The following is an 18,270-nucleotide window of genomic DNA, read 5'->3' on the forward strand; positions in this document are numbered from 1 at the left end:
AAAAATTATAAACCGAAAAGAAAAAATTACAATAATACGTGACATTAGTTGATATTGTCAAAAGAAATAATAACTTACAAACAACACTCAAAATTTGATAGCTTTTAAAAATTTTATATGGACGCATCATTATTACGCCCCAAAATAGCATCAACACATAATTGTTTTTTCTACTGTAACATATCAGGCTAGATTTATTGTGGTTTATAGGAATATCCAATCCAATTTTCATATTTGAGGTCAAACCCCATAGTATTATAACAATTCACCACACTTCCATACCGACATCCACGACCATCCACTCTATGATGCTCCACTCCATACCAAATTTTTTTTTCTAGCTTATCAACCTAGATCATTGCAACGTTCAATATTTCTTCTTCTCAGGAGGCATCTTAGTTGGTTTAACAATGAGCATACTCACCTTCTCTTCGAATTCACCAAGATGCTTCATGATGTTGGCATGCTCGACTGGAGAGTTTGAGGGCAGTTTGGATTGAGGATTTCATCTAGGTACTTATCCAATATCTAAAAAACTCTAGAGTTGAGGGGATGTTGAAGGCTAGACTTTTAGACCTATCCCAAACTAAACTCCGATACCAAATGCTATTCCTAGCTAATATGCTAAAAGCTTCGGAGTTGATAGAACGAAAAAATAAAGGATAGATATAGATTAATACAAATAATTTTTATATTTTTAAATATGGTGGTAATAATAGAAGAAGTTATGGTTGCTTGTTTCCTTCTTGATACTTTTCAGTATCCATTGGAGAATACATACATGTTAGAACAAGAACATGATAAATACATATTGAGCAATATAGATAATTTTCATATTATACAAATATCACACCAATAATAGAAAATATTTTAAGCATGACAATAGTAACCAAAAGAAGTTTTGAATTTTGAAAAATACTAACTATGATAACAAGAGGAATTTACATTTTGTTTCCCTTTAAATTTATAAATTTATTTATAGAATTAAATTTGGACAATTTAATCAACATGAATCAATATATAGTAATGGATGCATACTTTTTAAGAATGGAGGAATTCAAATATGTTAGAAAGTGTAGTATTTTCAAATTCTGACATTAGTAACTTGGAAATCCTTCCAATTTCTCATTCACGCACTAAACATCAAAATATAATCTTCATAAATTTGGTGAGGGCAAATTCATCATTTAATATTTGTTTCTTCCAGTTGGCATCTACAATATTGTCGACCATTGGGATGAAATCATCATATTCATAGGCATTAATGACACTTCATGTAGCAGCTACAGATATACAAAAAAGAAAATAAGAACACAACATGATTGAATATGAACAAAATAGTGTAAAAAGATGCACATAGATAATATGATGCCATAAGTATCAATGACTAATCGAGGTATACAAACTCTTTAGAAGAGCTTTACAATTCATTAACAATATATAAAGTACGTGCACACAAAAAGGTAATGCACCTAAACGAAAGGAATATGTAGATTTTTTTTCATATCAAAATAATAAACAAGATCTTGAGCTAATCCTAGTTTGAAACCGTTCTTAAATATTTTTTTATTGCATGAGTTTTTTCTTTCCTCTCTCTTATGATATATTATGCTCTAACCCTTAAAAATTACTGGTCATTGACTAAACTGATAATTATCTGATTATGAACAAATTGAGATGCATACCACCTCGTAAACAAGTGACAATTGTGGATGCTCTATGAATTCCCGAGGTATTTTAGGAGAACTATATTACCCTTTAGAGAAAGCTAAAACCTTCATATGCAAAATAATAGTGTTGGTGCACTAACTAACAAAGAATTCAGTGAGAGAAAATAGGAGAAGAAAATGTGTTTAGTTTGTTGATTTAACACAGTTAAAGGGCTTGCACATTATAAAGCTCAAATAGAAAGTTTCCACAAGAAATTTTCTTCTAGGCAATGAGGAGATAGGTAAGTTTCCCTTTATATCTCACTAGTTCTGCTTATAGCTAGAACAAACGAAAATGAGATTCCTACTCTCTTCCAAAACGGTGGTAAAAATATGTCTAACTCCTAAATCGCACTATCTTGCACCCTTCCCTCCATTAACTCCGATTTTATTGTCTAAAGTTCGTGTCTTGATTGAGCTCAAAGTTTGATTCCTTTCGAAGGACCAAGAGTGAGGGGTAGATAATAAAAAATTCTCTAAATCTATAAAATGGAACAAAGTATCAAGGACAATTTTTATCTTTTGATTCCTAAATAATCTTTTGATTTAGTGGCTATGCATGGATGTGAAAGAACAAGAGTGATTATGAAAATGAAACAAACATACAGAAGGGACAAAAGGAAAAGCAACATTGCGCTTTTGGTGATCCATGTATGCTTTGTTGATGGTACAAGAGTCAATTTTACTCAATTTAAATGTAGTCAACATAATAGGCCATATATACAGGATAATTAATTCTCAAAATTTTCTTATTTTTCATGGTCTTGTACTGACATGGAACCATAAATGGAACCATAAATATCACATCACATGTCAATAACGAAATGACTAAAACATAAGTTGTGGCATAATTTTTGGTAATATGGAGACGGGATTAGATTTTAGATACATAGGGAGACAAAAAAGAAAATCTACAATATTGCTGGCACGTATGTTTGTTGGACAATTTTGCTCTTTGATAGCAGGATTTGAATGGTGTGGCTTGCGTTTTGGGCATCTTCATGATTAAGAATAGAGAGAAGTTGATGTGGCATCCTCTTCAACACCCTTCCCTCTCCCGCTTCCTTGTCTTACGACGTGATTCCCTCTATTTTTAGATGAATATCCGGTGATTTTTACATCTCTTTGTCTCTCTTTCTCTCTCGGTGGGTTTCATCTCAGAGGTATCTCCTTATCTTTTATTTGCTTTATCTACATTGGAAAATGAATTGTTCTTTAGAAATTGAAGTTTTCTATTTGATCAGCTATAAATCTACTAGATATTTCATTGCATTTTTTGTTAATTTTTTTTTGTGTTTTACTATTACTCATTTGAAATTTCTAGATAGAATTGCATCTCTTCTTCATAGATTCTAGGAGAAATGATTCTAATTTTTCAGTGTTTTGCTATCAATCATCACATATTATACTCGAATTGTGGGTTTGAGTATAACAATCAGCCAATTAATCTTTATTGATCTAAGTTGCAATTTAGAATGGTGTTTCTTTCTATAGATTATCAATATTAATGCTTGAATTATGTGAATTTTGGGTAAATTAAGACACGAAGATTATCTATGTATGAATTATTTTCGGCCGGATTACAAGGATAAAATTTTACTTTAGGCATGAATATAAGTAAAGTATTCTAGAGTTTTAGGTACTAATCTTGATTTGATTGAAAAAGATAGATGAAAGTCTGATCTTGGAACCCTATTGTCACGGGAGGAAGCTCACAAGCCACATCTTGATCATAATCATGTCAGGCCCTCTACACCAATCCAGAATCCATGGTAATAATGCTATGTTGACAACTTTTTGTACTACATTAAAACTCCTTTTCCGCCCCATTATGTTCTACATAGAGAAATTTAAAATGCTTAAAAGGCATATTCTTTTCCTCATTTTTTGTTGACAGGTTTTGAAGGCTCTTGCAATCGTGATATTGAGAACTTTGAAGACGAAACGAGGACAAAGATGGGATCTCTAAAGAAAAAGGCTATCAATGCCTCCACAAAGTTCAGAAATTCTTTGACAAAGAAGGGTAGGAGAAGCAGCAAGGTCATGTCTATTGCTACCATTGAGGATATTCGTGATGCAGAAGAAATTCAAGCTATTGATGCTTTTCGCCAAACACTTATTTTGGATGAATTGCTACCAACTAAACATGATGACTATCACACAATGCTCAGGTACATTTCTTTGCATCCCCAATTATACTATCTAATACACTTATAAATACATTTTGGGTATAAACATATCATTTTGGATTTTTATGTTCGTCTTCTTTGAAAGTGTATATGAAACATGACCAAATTTAATCCATTTTTAGTAAACTTTATGTCTTTTTTTAGGATGAGAGTTAATATGAATGTAGGAATATACGAAGTTGAATCTACACCAGAATTTCCATAGAATATCGATATGTTTACATGGCTCATTTTGCTCAGTTGATTTGTCATACAGATTTTTAAAGGCCAGAAAGTTTGATATTGAGAAAACAAAGCAGATGTGAACTGATATGTTACAATGGAGAAAGGAATTTGGTGCTGACACAATTTTGGCGGTAATAATAATGCCTATATATAAAAATATAAGGTTGTCTTTTAGATATTGTTTATGAATTATTAGATCTATTGACAACATCAATTCCATTTGGAAATCACATGTCATGTATTCTTATGATTTTTGTGTGTTGGTTTATAATCATTATTTGATATTGTATTGTGTTTGATATTCTTAAGGATTTTGAATTCCACAAAATTGAAGAGGTCGTACAACATTACCCCCAAGGTCACCATGGGGTAGATAAGGAAGGTCGACCCATTTACATTGAGACACTTGGCAAGGTTGATCCTGTCAAGTTGATGCAAGCCACCACCATGGACCGCTATGTGAAATACCATGTCCAAGAGTTTGAGAGAAACTTTGTTGTGAAGTTCCCAGCTTGTTCAATTGCAGCTCAACGCCATATTGACCAAAGTACAACAATTTTAGATGTCCAGGGTGTCGTATGTACCAACACTTGCTCTTCATTTCAAGCTTACTTTCTTAAACTTCATTTATAGTTGGATACAAAGGTTGTGATTATCTGAAAAGTGAATAACCTTATGCTTTGGAGATCTGTCTACTATTTTTATACTATTTTTAAGATATACAGAGGGGTAGAACCTTATTTGCTTGTTTGTGGTGTTTGCTCTTCTAATGTTGCATTACTCATGACTTGGTGAATCAGGGGCATAAAAATTTCAACAAGTCTGCTAGAGAACTTATCACACGTCTTCAAAAAATTGATGGAGATAACTATCCCGAGGTATTCTTAAATCTCTAATTAAAATTCTTTGTTTCTTAACAAACATATTGTACTTCATTTTTTTTAATACTGCAGACTTTGTATCGCATGTTCATCATCAATGCTGGTTCTGGCTTTAGACTATTATGGAACACCATTAAATCTTTCCTTGATCCCAAAACAGCTGCAAAGATTCATGTAAGGAGTATAAATTGTTGAATTCCTCTTCAAAAGCTAGTTTCTATAATAAACTATTACAATCTTTTATCTTTTATATCCCTTCAGGTTCTTGGCAACAAGTACCAAAACAAGTTGCTTGAAGTTATTGATGCTAGGTAAGGTATATCGGTGAAGGATTAATGCACGACTTCACTTTTTTTGGTCTATTTTTCAACATATGGCACCACAATATATATTCCTTTGTGTTACCTTGTAGAAAATTTTGACCTCTATAGAAAATTTGGTTTTAGATCCCAAAAATCATTTCTTTATCTTGAAATAAATTAAAGTCTTGGTTTCTGGAGATCTAACAAATTGTCAAAGGCCAATAATTAGTGTCTGGCAATTTTTGAGAACGAGATTCTTCTTTTGTAAAGAAATTAAATGAATTTAGAACGAACTATTGATTTTAAACTTCTTTGTCTGGACATGTGATTTTAATTTCTCATGTGAACTATTCTAGTGAATTGCCGGAGTTCTTGGGTGGTATTTGCGATTGTGAAGGCGGTTGTATGCGTTCAGATAAAGGGCCATGGAAAGATCCTGAAATAATGAAGGTTTGTAGTTGCTATTTCTCTTTCTTTCTTTGTATTTTTTATTATTTTTGGATTGTGTTTTTCAAATAAATTGTTGACATTATAGGAGTTGTTGCATATTATAGAGGGTTCAAAATGGTGAAGCCAAGTGTAGAAAGAAAGATGTCATTGTCTTAGAAGTTGATGAAAAGATAATTTCTATGGAGATTGTGTATCCCGAGGTATATATATCTTATTGAGAACATGAAATTGAAGTTTTTTTTTTGCATCCTTGCTAAAAAAATACTCATTTTAAACAGATAATAAATGTTGCTCTTTGTTGGTTAGTGCACCGTCATTATTATTTCTAATATGAAGCTTTTAACTTTCTCTAAAGGGTGATATGGTTCTCAATATGGATGAGACGCATGTGTATTCTCCTAAAATGCCACAGAAACTCATAGAGCATTCACATTTGTCTCCTATTTGTGAGGAGGTATGCATCTCAACTTGCTCATAGTCAGATAATTATCAATTTAGTCTATGACGGGTACGTTTAAGGATTGGAGAATGATACATCTTAAAATGGAAATTGAAAACTAAAGCAATACAAAATATTTAAAATAGTTTCGAACTTGGATAAGCTCAAGATCTTGCTTATTATTCTGATATGAAAAAATCTGCATATTATTTTCTTTCAAGTGCATTACCTTTTTGTATGCTTATACTTTATATGTTGTTAATGCATGTTAAAGCTCTTCTACAAAGTTTATATACCATGAGTAGTCATTGCTACTTACCAAATCATGTTATCTTTGTACATTTACTCAACTTATTTTGTTCATATTCAATTTTATTTTGTTCATAATTTGTTTTTCTTGTATCTACAGCTTTCGCATGGACATGGAAATTTCAAAAATACATATAAATATGATGATTCCATCCCAATGGTTGACAAGGTTGTAGATGCCAGCTGGAAGAAACAAATATTAAATGATAGCTTTTCCCTCTCCAAAGGTATAAAGATTATGATCTTATGTTTAGTGAATGGAAAAATTGAAGTACTTCCAAGTTATTCATGACCAAATTTGAGAATGTTACACTTTCTGACATGCTCAAATTCCTCCATTCGTAAAAATCCACACACTAATGGATGTATCCATTACTATATATTGATTCACTTTCATATACAATTTGTCCAAATTTAATTTTGTAAACAAATTTATAGGATTAAAGGGCAGCTAAGAGCAAATTCCTTGTATGATTATAGTTAGCCTTTTTTAAATTTTGAAACTTCTTTAGGTTACTATTATTTTGCTTAATAATTTTTTACATTATTGGCATGATATTTTCATAATATAAAAATTATCTGTATTGGTCAATATTTATCCATCATTTTCTCATTCTGGCAGGTATGTATTCTCAAACGGATGCCGAAAAGCATCTGGAAGAGAATAAGCAACCACATCTTTTTTCAGGAGTCATGGCGTTTGTTATGGGTGTTGTCACATTATTACGTGTTTCACAAGGCATGCCCAAGAGACTCATAGAGGTAGGAATGGAGGGTGGTTCTCCAGTTTACGATGTCAACTCCATGAAGAGAGCTTCAACCCAACAATTGCCTTCTATCTCTCTAATCGAGTATGCATCTGTTATAAAGCGTCTTGGTGTATTGGAAGAGAAGGTGAGCATTCTCACTATGAAACCCGTGGAGATGCCTCTTGAGAAGGAAAAAATGTTGAATGCTACTATGAGCAAGGTTGATGAGTTACAAAAAGAACTTTTGGCCACCAAGAAGGTAAGATTATTTTGACTTAATATTGCACAACTTTGTTATCCATATCTTTTGTACAACTTTTGGGCAAGAAGCATGAGAAACTACCAATAATAACATGCCAATTTCTGCCCATGACTGCATGAGAGGGTTTTACATTGTGGACAAGGACAAAGACACCAACTTTGAGTATACTAGTCTGTTGGGACTTATTAGACAAGTTTAGTACTTGAACCAAACAAGCAAGAAAAAAAAGACCTCTTACTAGAGAATTTCACTTAACAATTTGACATTTGGTTCAACCAAAATATTAGCTCCTCCTCTTCTTTGACAGGCTTTGGAGGATGCCCTTATATGTCAGGAGGAGCTTCTTGCATACCTCGACAAGAAGAAGAAGAAGAAGAAGATGGTGAGTGATCTTAATCAAGAAACTCGAGGATTAGTGTGAAACGTTAGCAAGTACATTTCAAGAACTCTTGTAACTGGTTAATTTGTGTTTTTGCAAAACCCATTTTGCTGGTGAAGAACGTCTCATGTATGTGACCAATGGTAGTAATAAAGTTGTAAATTCTAGATGTTGTTGGTAGTTTTTGGCTCTCCAAATTGATTTGATTCTACTCTATATTTGCCATCTTAATCAAATTCATAATTTTCGCTAAGAATACAATTAGCCTTTGTTCACACTCATTTGTTCTAAGACTAATAAAACTGTGTATCCAACCTCATGCATCCATAACTATTTAATAAAGTTACAATGAAATTCTAATGTGATATTTGAATCTAATTTTGTGCCTAAATAACAAGAGGGAATTAACATTTTACTTCACGTGATGGACAAAAAAAAATCTACCAATGATGGGTATAAATTTTGTAAAATTAGAAAAGTCTGGTCCTTTTGATGGGTTGTTCTAGGATAGGTGACAATCCTGGTTTGCTCAACTAACTACCCTTTTTTTCTCGTTGTCAAATTGGTTTTGTTAACTAAATCTACCTCAAAGACAAAATTATATAAAAAATAAAAAAATACTCAGCTAATTCATTTATATTCCACACCAATTTTTAGAGTTTTTGATTCAATTAAAATGACTTAACATGACGTGAGACAAACCATAGCAAAAACACCATGTTTTTTTGTATCTTTTGGACATCTCAAGAAACACGGTGCCTATAGCAGAGATGCCAACTTCTATGATAAGAACCCACCAACATGATGACTCACCATGTTTCTATTAGACTTCTAACACCATGGCTCACCATGTATGTATCTGACTACAAATCTTCATACACGGATTGTTATTTTTCTTTGCAAAATAGGAAAATTTATGAATTAGATATTAACTAACACTAAATCTATAATTATATATCAAAGACGTCATATTGACTATTTATAGTCTCTACAACAAAAATGCCCATGTTTCCATCCCAAACTAACAATTTTTTCCTAAATCGAACCTTCACAACCTTAGCCTTTCCCAGCCCTTCTACTTCTTCCTTCTCCCAAGTTTCAAAGGTTGGGGGGAGTGGGAGTACAATGGGTGTTTGTTCATCTCTACCTTGCTTGGTTAATAGAAAATACGAGTTGCATCCTTGATTCAGGTGGACAAGATCTCTCTCTCTCGTTCTTTGATCTTTTTATTTGTCATGCTCGTGAAGAATTTGAGGAGTGAGTGTGCTTGATTATTGGATTTCGTGTTCGATGGTTAATTTTTTTCGTTGGACGTTGTCTTTTTTTATTTTTTTGGGATTAGTGTGCGATTTGATCGATAGAGTGGAAGATCTTATTTTTGTTCTTTATTGCTAGTTTTTTTTGGATTTTGAATACTTAGCTTGGTTTTTGTGTTTGGGTTTCTAATATTGGATCTAGAGTTATCTAGTGGAAAGTGATGGTGGTTTTGTTAGTTGTATTATGATGTTACATTCAAAGAGTTCTCAAGTTGTTCTTTCGATTGAATGTGTCAATGTTAAATGTTCTATTTATTTTGAATTTGCTTTTGAAGCTTACAAGTGAAAGATCTATTGTCTTAAATTTGAGTAAATTGAGTATGAAAGAATTATTAGAGTGAATTTTGTTGCATTTTAACGATTCAGTTTTATGCATGCCTCTTTTTATATGCAAACCTTATATTTTGGAAAAATTCATAGGTTCTTGCCTATTTGCAACTAGACAACATTGAAGGTCATAGTTGGCTCAACATTTGGATGAGCCACTGCATCATATGTTTGTCTTAGTGAATTGCATTGTTGCTTATACTATGGCTTGTTGTAGTGATTAGAGTAACGAGAATTATATTGGTTGATTCAGACTTTAGCTCGATGGTTGCATGGGTGGAGGTTTCCAATCTTATAGGTGCATGTGGTACTTAGATTTGTGATTATACAATCAATATTCAGAACAAAGAAAGAGAACAGCATTACTTGAGAGCTCCCCAACTTTCTTGCTACATCGGAATAAACAATAGATATTGGTAACTTTGGAACTAAAGATGTGTTTTTTTTTTTTGCTCTAATTTTTTTTTTTATGTTAAACATAGAGTTTATGGTTGGAGTGAAGCTTTTCTATGAAATGTTTGATTTTAAAAAAAATGGGTGATTTAAGCAATTTGTTTACCTGGTGTTACTAAAGAACCATCACAACTAGATGTAAATGTTTTTGAATTTTTGTTTCCCTCTTTAAATATCACTTGAGTAGAACTTTGTTGCCCTCTTTATGTTGAGTACAAAATTCTCACCAAAAATCTCTAAAATGGAGCAATTTCAGGTAGGAACTATTGGAGCATTAACTTTTCATGTTGTCTTTCTAGTTTCCATTATCATCTATTACAAGGCACTCAAATAGAGTGAGGTAGTCATTTTGTTCCCTTATTGGCTACCTTATTGGTTCTCTTAAATAGTACATAAATACGAATATCCTAATCCCTCTTCTAGTATCCTCATCATTGTACTTGAGGTAATTGTATAGACTTTAACAACAAATCTACTAAATCTTTCTCCATAGTTTGGGCATGTCTATTTACATAATTTCTATTAAGCTTCTTATTATATGTAAGACTTTTTATGCTACCTCACATGTTCATGGTGGGTTCCATATCTTATGGGCTTGGGCCCATCTTCCAACACTCCCCCTCAAGTTGGGGGTGAGAGAACATCATGAACTCCCCACTTGCTGCAAATGATGTATAGGATCTTCTCATATAAAATGATAGTCTTTCATATCTTCCAACACTCCCCCTCATGTTGGTGCTCTCTTCCATGAGACCCAATTGGCATAAGATAAGTGAGAGTAAAATCACTCAAAGTCGTATGACATCACTCCATACTCCAGTCATAACCCATGTTAGATGTAGGGTACACTCCTATCATTCTCAGGTAGTGGCACTCCTATCTTTTATAGGTAGTGGATCTATACATATTGCTCAGAAGTGTAGTAAAAACTCCTCCATCATCGTGTCCTTCCACAAGACAATGACTTTCAAGTGGTAGGAGTAATAAATGCCAATTAAGGGGAGTAACATATATTTAGTAATAAACTCCTCCTTTTCTTGAATATTTTTGTCACATTAAAATTACCACAACATATTAAATACCTCTTCTTCTACTTTTCCACCTCAAGCTGGGAGGTAATGACAATGATCCCAGTTTGAACCAAATAACATAGATGTAGTAATAACAATAACAATAACATGATAATGGGAATCAAAGGAAGATAAGATGATGAGGCCACAATGTTCTTTATTCAAATCGTCATCAGGATAACCAATGTTGACAATAGATAGCAACCGAGGAGTCCTTTCATAATAGTATCTCAATCAAAGAGACACAATAGCAATAGTGGAAATGGGCCAATGCCCAAATAACATGTACCAAATTTGCAGTAATATAACAATAGATAACCGATAAATAATGAAAGTCCTTAAGAGTAATAAGGACACATTAAATTCGGATTTTTCAATGCAACATGATACCAAGATGACCTTTGATTATTCCAATGTGAATATATACTTAAATATAGATCATATTGATATGAAACTTTCTCCTTATGAAAATAGACTTAAATAACTTTCATCTAAGTATAACTTCTGTACATAAAATATACTTCTATTGAGATATATAATCTGATATATTTCTGTCTCTGTAATCTGGCCGAACAAAGTACTCATTCTCCTTTTGCATGCATGACCATTGAATCTTCCAAGATCAATATCTCCATATAAAAAACTCAGATCGAGAATTGGTTGAATAGGTAAGAAAATAGACTTATAGATCTTTCTTTTTATATATAATTTTTCGTATAAAGTCTCGTTATTGATAGCATAAAATAGCTCAGAAGTTGAAGCTTTTTGTTTCTGCACGAACTTCTTTTGCAATCTGACATTTGCTGTTTTAAATATCGATTTCTCTTTATGGATAACTCCGATTGGAAAAAATCATTTTTCCTTGGAAAGTAGACTTGAATATCTTTCCGTCAATATATAATTTGAAATATTAAAATCTCATTACAGAGGTAAAAACATAAAGTAAATAACGGGTATAGGGACTGAAAAAAAAATACGAATCTAAACTACTAGAGATAATAAATAAAAAAAGATCACATTACCTTTGTGGGTTGATCAAGTCAACTCACAAAACTTGTTTTGATACCATATTGAATTTATGAAAAAGAGAAATACTTCATTGACTTATTGTAATAAGAGTACATGAACCTCTATTTATAAATAGAGAAAAGTAATAGAGTCCAACTACAATTAAAGTTCCATCAACTTTCGATATTGGCTAAAACTATTATTGTATATTGTAGAAGGGATTGCTCTATTAACTTTTTTATACTTAAAAAGACTCTAGAGACAAGGCTCGATTGATCAGAATGTGCTTTATTGTGCCTTTTTCTAAAGGTAACTTGTATGAACTAAGTAAAAACAGAACGTGCATTAAAGGTTGATGCTTACTCCCCTTGTTGAATCGTATGTGAACGAAGCACTAGAAAAGATCAATAAAACTATTATCTTCTTTTTTCTCTTTTGTGTTGTTTTTTTTTTTTTTTTTCTTTTCTGAACCTGGTCTGCTTTATCATTTCAATCTCAACAATTCACAATAAAATTGCTCGTTTGTTTATATGTTATCCTTATCTCTGGTTCACACATTCCTGTCTCATTTGGGTCTTATTCTAGATAAAAAAAATTGCACTGTTGCTACTTATTTCATTTCATCCCAACTTGAGATGCTCTTTCTACTGTTGACCACGTTTGTGAAGCTTGAGATGTCAAGTTGATTAAGAGAATATCTCTTCTGCTTCATCTACAACTATACCTTCTATGATGTAATGAAGTTGGTTCTAGTTTCAACAGGGTTCTTCATCTTGCTCCAAGGCTTGGAGACATTACAGAGGAAGATCCCTGGTCGATTGAGCGAGACCTTCGCCTTCTTGTCTACAACAAATAGGACGAAAGGATGATACAAGTCTGTTATACTTCGTCGTCTTTAGTCAGTAATATCTTCATTTTTCTTTCGTTATTTGACATCAATATTCTCTACAACCCTATTTTCATACAAACAAATGGGAGGGGTGGGTAGTTGTAGATTATCTCGTGGGCTATTCAGCTCAAAGATTTTGTATCTGTTTTTTATGGGTAGGGGTAGCCCTTTCGACGACCTCGCCAGTGACCATCTTTTGGGGACACGTCCACTTGTAAAGAACCATGCAGTTGTATATTGATTAATCCGACTTTCGTTACTTATAGTTAGTGGAAACGAGTGTTAGCATAAAACCCAAATTTATATCCCACATAGTTTAATTTTTAGATTATTCAAAATATAGACATAATTATGAGGAAGAGAGAGTAGTACTTCTGTCAGATTGGATGCAGTGGCGGCAACGGTGAGGAATATACCAGTAGCGGAGTGAAACTCGGGGGAGAAAACCAGAAAAACTCACCAATGGCAAGATCAACCAATCACCTAAATTATGTAAACTATGCAGTCTACACTTATCGATCCTTGTAATAGAGTCTAGCTTCTAGTTCAAAACTCAACAAGGTAGCATTGATTTAAGCAATCCAAGGATATTTGGATCAACCCTAAGCCTTGAATATTATCTGAATAAGAGTTGAAAGAAAAATCATTTGCTTGGGGTGGGAGTAATCTCTGATCCTGTGACAAATGCTCTTCTATAAAAGCACAACTTTCGTTTTTGTTGGATACCCTGGAGAGTAATAGATGTTCGTTCTTAACTTATCAGTCTCCTATCAATCGAAGGCACTGAACTCACTAATTTGTCCGGATGGTTTTTATTTTGAAGGAGAGGATGTTAGACAATGTTGTCGTGCCAATTGCAACTAGTTATGGATTAATCGAACAGTACAAATACTTGAAAAGCTCAATCAGAGATTTCTTAGCAGGTCTGCTGTCTTTATTTTGAGCTATATAACAAATAAAAGCCCATTTGTGAGGAAAAATAAAGGTTCATAATCGAATGTCCTATTATTTAGGGCAGTGTACTGCCAGAAAACTAAAAGTAAACTCTCATTAGTGCCTTCTATATGCGTTTATTCTGTCAAATACGGTGAATGCCTCCTTCGACCTTACTTCCGGAGTGTTTTTGCTAACAGAGACGGCTTGTTTCAGGTCCGAGCAGGAGAAACTTGCGAAGGAAGTGTGGGTTCTGCGAATGGCAAGCACTATGAGACTGTTAGAGGTTTTAATGGGGACATTGGTAGCCACTAGATAGTATCCCATGTCAAGATTAGTCTAGCAACTAACAGGGGCTTCGTAGGGTTTTGTGAGGTGTCCGGAAATCTTACCAAAAAGACGTATTCAGAAAGCTTTGTATCTTCAAAACTTTGTATCAGAAAGCTTATTTGTCCGGCTAACCATAACCCTTATTCCATGTTTATCCCGTATATATCCTACCTTGAGGTTGATATAATCCCTCATCCTGCTTTTGTCTGGCATTACCCAATTCGAACCAAGCCGCATGCCTTCAAGAACTATAGTTTCGCCATGTCTATGTTGTTACCTCGGATAGAAGCTGTAAGAGACGCTACCAACTGAGTAGGAGGTGGAGGTGAAAAGGGGCCGCTGAGGGGCGTCGCTCGTGTCATTAAGCTCCATGGTTCTCTCATCCACGAAAGGCGGATTTGTGGGAGGCGGTAGCTCCTTCTCCTTTCTCTGAAGCATCCGCAGGACTCTTGACATTGGTGGACGTAACGAGTGGTTCTCTTGTGTGCACAGCAGCGCCACATGCACCACTCTCAGGATTTCTTCTTTTATCGTTTCACTATTTTGATTATTGTGTAGTAAAAGATTTGGGTCAATCAAGTCTTCCATCTGTTTTGCCTGGAAATGTCTCCATGTCTGTCATCCAAAAAGATAAAACGGAGCGAGCTACGATGTGTTTGGTCAGAATGATCTCAAATATGTAAATTCGGCCAGGTCTGGCCGAGTTTAATATTTACTTGAGTGTCACCAAATGCCAAAGTTTTTGGGGTTCAGAAATCATTAGGGGATCGTACGTGATAATCTACTGTTTGAAGATTGGAAGGTAAAAACTTACCGCCGTAACGAGGCTGTCCGTGTAATCATACTCTTTAGTCTTGTTGTTTTGTCTCGCAGTTACGGTCTCGATCAAAAGCACCCCGAAGCTGTAGACGTCTGCCTTCTCGGTTAATTGACCATGGGCTAGGTACTCTGGGGCCATATATCCTCTGTATTCCAGGTAAATAGTACAATTATATGTTGCAATTGCAAACGAATATAAGCCAACGATAAGCATAGCTATGTGTATTTTAGGGAACGGAGCACTCACAATGTTCCCGCTATGGCAGTACTAATGTGGCTTTTATCTTCTTGGAAAGACCTAGCTAATCCAAAATCAGCAATTTTAGCTCGAAGCCTTGAATCCAGCAAAATGTTGCTTGCTTTAATGTCCCTGTGAATGATCCTGACCTTGGAGTTCTCATGGAGGTATGCTAAGCCTTCCACTGTCCCAATAATTATTTCGAATCTTTTGTCCCAGCTTAAAGCCTTACCTCTCTCTGCATCTGCAATGTGATCAAGGGATAACACAGAGTGAATGAGTAACCGTATACAATCTTAACCAAAACTAACTAGAGTGAAAGAGTGAAGTTTATTAGTACCAAAGATAAAGCAGTCAAGGCTCTTGTTTGGGAGGAATTCATAAACAAGTAGGCTTTCTGGTCCCGAACAACTGCAACCCAACAGCCGCACGAGGTTTTTGTGCTCCACGCTGCTGATTATGTTGACTTCATTGTAGAAATCAGCAGCTCTGTGTTTGTTGTTTAAGAAGAGTCTCTTCACAGCAATCTCTCTTCCGTCAGCCAAAACTCCCTGTAAAAATATATGTTACTCACAAAACTTAACAATTACATTTGTAAGCAAACGGTTTTTCTTGTGCACATGTTATTTACCTTGTAAACTGATCCAAATCCTCCCTGCCCGAGTTTATTCGCTACGTCAAATGATCCAGTCGCCTTCTCAAGTGTGGAGTATTTGAAGTTCAGACTGCTATCGTTAAGGGTGGATGCCATTTGCTCGGCATCATTTGAACCTGAAAATGAAATCCAAAAGTTTGACATCAATGCCCAGAACATAGTCGATCTTTTGATAAGTCTGACATAGAACATTATTACCAAAAAGAAAACAAAAAAGAGTGATATAATATAGCTAATTTGTACCTTTACGTTTCTTTTTTATTCTCTTTTGCTTCCAGATGTAGCAGGCGATAACGGCTCCCGAGAAAACAACAGCAACAGAACTCACAGTGGCAACTATTATTACTACCGTGCTCACTGCACATCCGTAGGAACAATAAGTTTTATAAAGATGAGAGGCCGATGACCGAGCTCGATCGTATCAGTCAATGCAAATAAAACTTTTATTGAACAAGAACCAACTGATAACCCTACAGGTTATAACGTCTCACCTTTGGAATCCCCGCTTGGTTCCGGATTCATGAAGTCTTTATTGGAGTACTGCAAGTAACATCCAGTATTCAGTGCACGGCCCTCTGTCTGAGGTAAGCATTTTGACACAGAAGTAGAAGCATTCTTCAAACATCCAATGCAAGAGTTAAAACTCAAGGTCTTCCAGCAGTCTGCCAGCACATAAGCCGAGTCGTTGGTGGATCCAGAGACCAGCGCTCTGGCCCTGGCATATCCATCATTTACCGGCGCAGCTGCGGTAGCATCGGAAATTGCACGTCTCACCGACGCTTCAAACCTGGCGCTCTTCAGCGTTGCATTCCCGCAGACGGCAGTGTCCAGTGGACCAGTGGTTTCTTCAAAGAAGCTGTAGTTCTCAGCTCGCATGAAGCAGCCGTCCAGGTAAATGCGACCACCATTATTGGGGAAACACTGGGGAAGAAGAGTTCGAGCCTCGGCATAGCAAAGTACACAGTCAAGTGATGGTAGATCCCCGTAGCACTGGGCAAGTCCGTAGCTTGCATCGGGTGGCTTCCCCACTAGTGAGACTCCAAAGTGAGAGCTCCGAATTTGAGCACTTATATTCTCCATAGTGGCCACGAAGTTTGGCACGTAGACTGTGGAATTGTGCTCCGGTTGCTGTGTACAGGTTAAATTTATCATGTGGGTTCTGGGGTCTCCAGTAGTTTCTGCTGACAGATAAAGGAGAACAAGCATGAAGAGTAGAGCACCTGATCCAACAATCCTCTTCATTTTATGAGCTTTTTGTAAGAACCTGTTTGACGAATAAGTGAGAGAACAACGTGTTACCGACCACCTTCATGGATTCAAAAATGGCATGGAAAGTGCCTATGATCTCCTGGTATGGAAGGTTTTGCCAAGATCAAAATTGTTATGAGTTAGCATGTTTTTAAGCACTAAACACAGAAACAGTGCTATAGGGACTGAAGCCATTATCCACCAGGTTCTGATAATTCTAATCCTTTATGTGGTTATAAAGGCCGCTCATAGCGTCACCAAAATTCTATTTTGTCGCCGGTGACAAAAAGCAGACTTGGAAAAGAAAAATCAACAGTCAAATCTCACTGAATTTTTCTTTTTTCTGTTTTTTCCCGGTAAGCACGGGGCTTCTAGATGTAGTCCTATTTCTATGTAAATAAAGCATTTTGGAAGTAGGACCGCGCACAGGTTAAACAGGAACTCATCCCGACCTGATCCATACTGTATCAAGTGCAGGAACTTAGGCCCAGTATCACCATTTCAAGGGTCACAGCGGCTTAAAGAAGATTCGGCAGGGTAGCGGTAAAGCAAAGTGTGAACATGAGTCGAAAACGCACGCTTGTGACGCAGCAGAAAAAGAAACTGGAATTGAAGTTTAAGAAAAAACCCTTGTCAAGCACCGAAAGATGGAAATGGGAGTTGAAATTTCGAAGACGAAGAAAGGAATGATGGAATTGGGAATTTGGAGACGAAGCTACATTGATGGGATCCGCCGCCGGATTTTCAGCCCTGACGGCGACAAGCTGTAAATCATGACGTCGCTCAGGTTCGGCATTTCAAACGTTGGGGGCCAGACCCATGCCAGGTGTGCATGCCCTGCCCGAGACGTACATTTTCTGGCGCAAACATACTAAAAGTTCTTGAATTTAGTAAAATTGGCCTCAAAGTGTCAAAATAGAAAAACTACAGAGATAATAAGAAGCGACATTAAGCATGTATTAAGCTGCAGTTTGCAATTATTTATAAATCTGCAGACAATGAAAGGTGTCCTTATCGGAAATGGAGAAGCAGAAACTTCAGAAACCTGACAATGATCTTAATTCTTAACAGTTTTTCATTATCCTTTTCT

At 35.3% G+C, this 18,270-nt stretch overlaps 1 protein-coding gene and 1 pseudogene across 1 annotated transcript; one reads left to right on the forward strand and one right to left on the reverse strand.

The window, feature by feature from the left end:
* The first annotated feature begins 3,632 nt into the window (after positions 1-3,632).
* Positions 3,633-7,936, forward strand: LOC137937400 (phosphatidylinositol/phosphatidylcholine transfer protein SFH12-like; annotated as a pseudogene).
* Positions 7,937-14,140: 6,204 nt separating this feature from the next.
* On the reverse strand, positions 14,141-17,190 carry LOC137937002 (cysteine-rich receptor-like protein kinase 2). Its single transcript, XM_068782007.1, has 7 exons — positions 16,424-17,190; positions 16,176-16,289; positions 15,909-16,048; positions 15,618-15,828; positions 15,287-15,521; positions 15,035-15,185; positions 14,141-14,835 (listed from the first exon to the last, which is right to left on the reverse strand). The coding sequence occupies exons 1-7, from the start codon at positions 17,172-17,174 to the stop codon at positions 14,494-14,496; spliced, it is 1,944 nt and encodes a 647-aa protein (XP_068638108.1). The 5' UTR covers positions 17,175-17,190; the 3' UTR covers positions 14,141-14,493.
* Positions 17,191-18,270: the final 1,080 nt, after the last annotated feature.

Source organism: Aristolochia californica, unplaced genomic scaffold (assembly GCF_029961685.1).
Source record: "Aristolochia californica isolate CCGP_79_NKW_82.1479 unplaced genomic scaffold, dmAriCali1.0.hap1 SCAF_7, whole genome shotgun sequence".
Classification (NCBI taxonomy): Eukaryota; Viridiplantae; Streptophyta; class Magnoliopsida; order Piperales; family Aristolochiaceae; genus Aristolochia; species Aristolochia californica.

Bases quoted from the DNA above. Each gene is read 5' to 3' on its own strand.
- LOC137937002 (XM_068782007.1), bottom strand. From the start codon at position 17,174: ATGAAGAGGATTGTTGGATCAGGTGCTCTACTCTTCATGCTTGTTCTC. The intron at 15,186-15,286 runs GTGAGTGCTCCG...CCTGGAATACAG, and splicing joins ACTGCCATAGCGGGAACATT to AGGATATATGGCCCCAGAGT. The intron at 14,836-15,034 runs GTAAGTTTTTAC...TTTGGATGACAG, and splicing joins CGGACAGCCTCGTTACGGCG to ACATGGAGACATTTCCAGGC.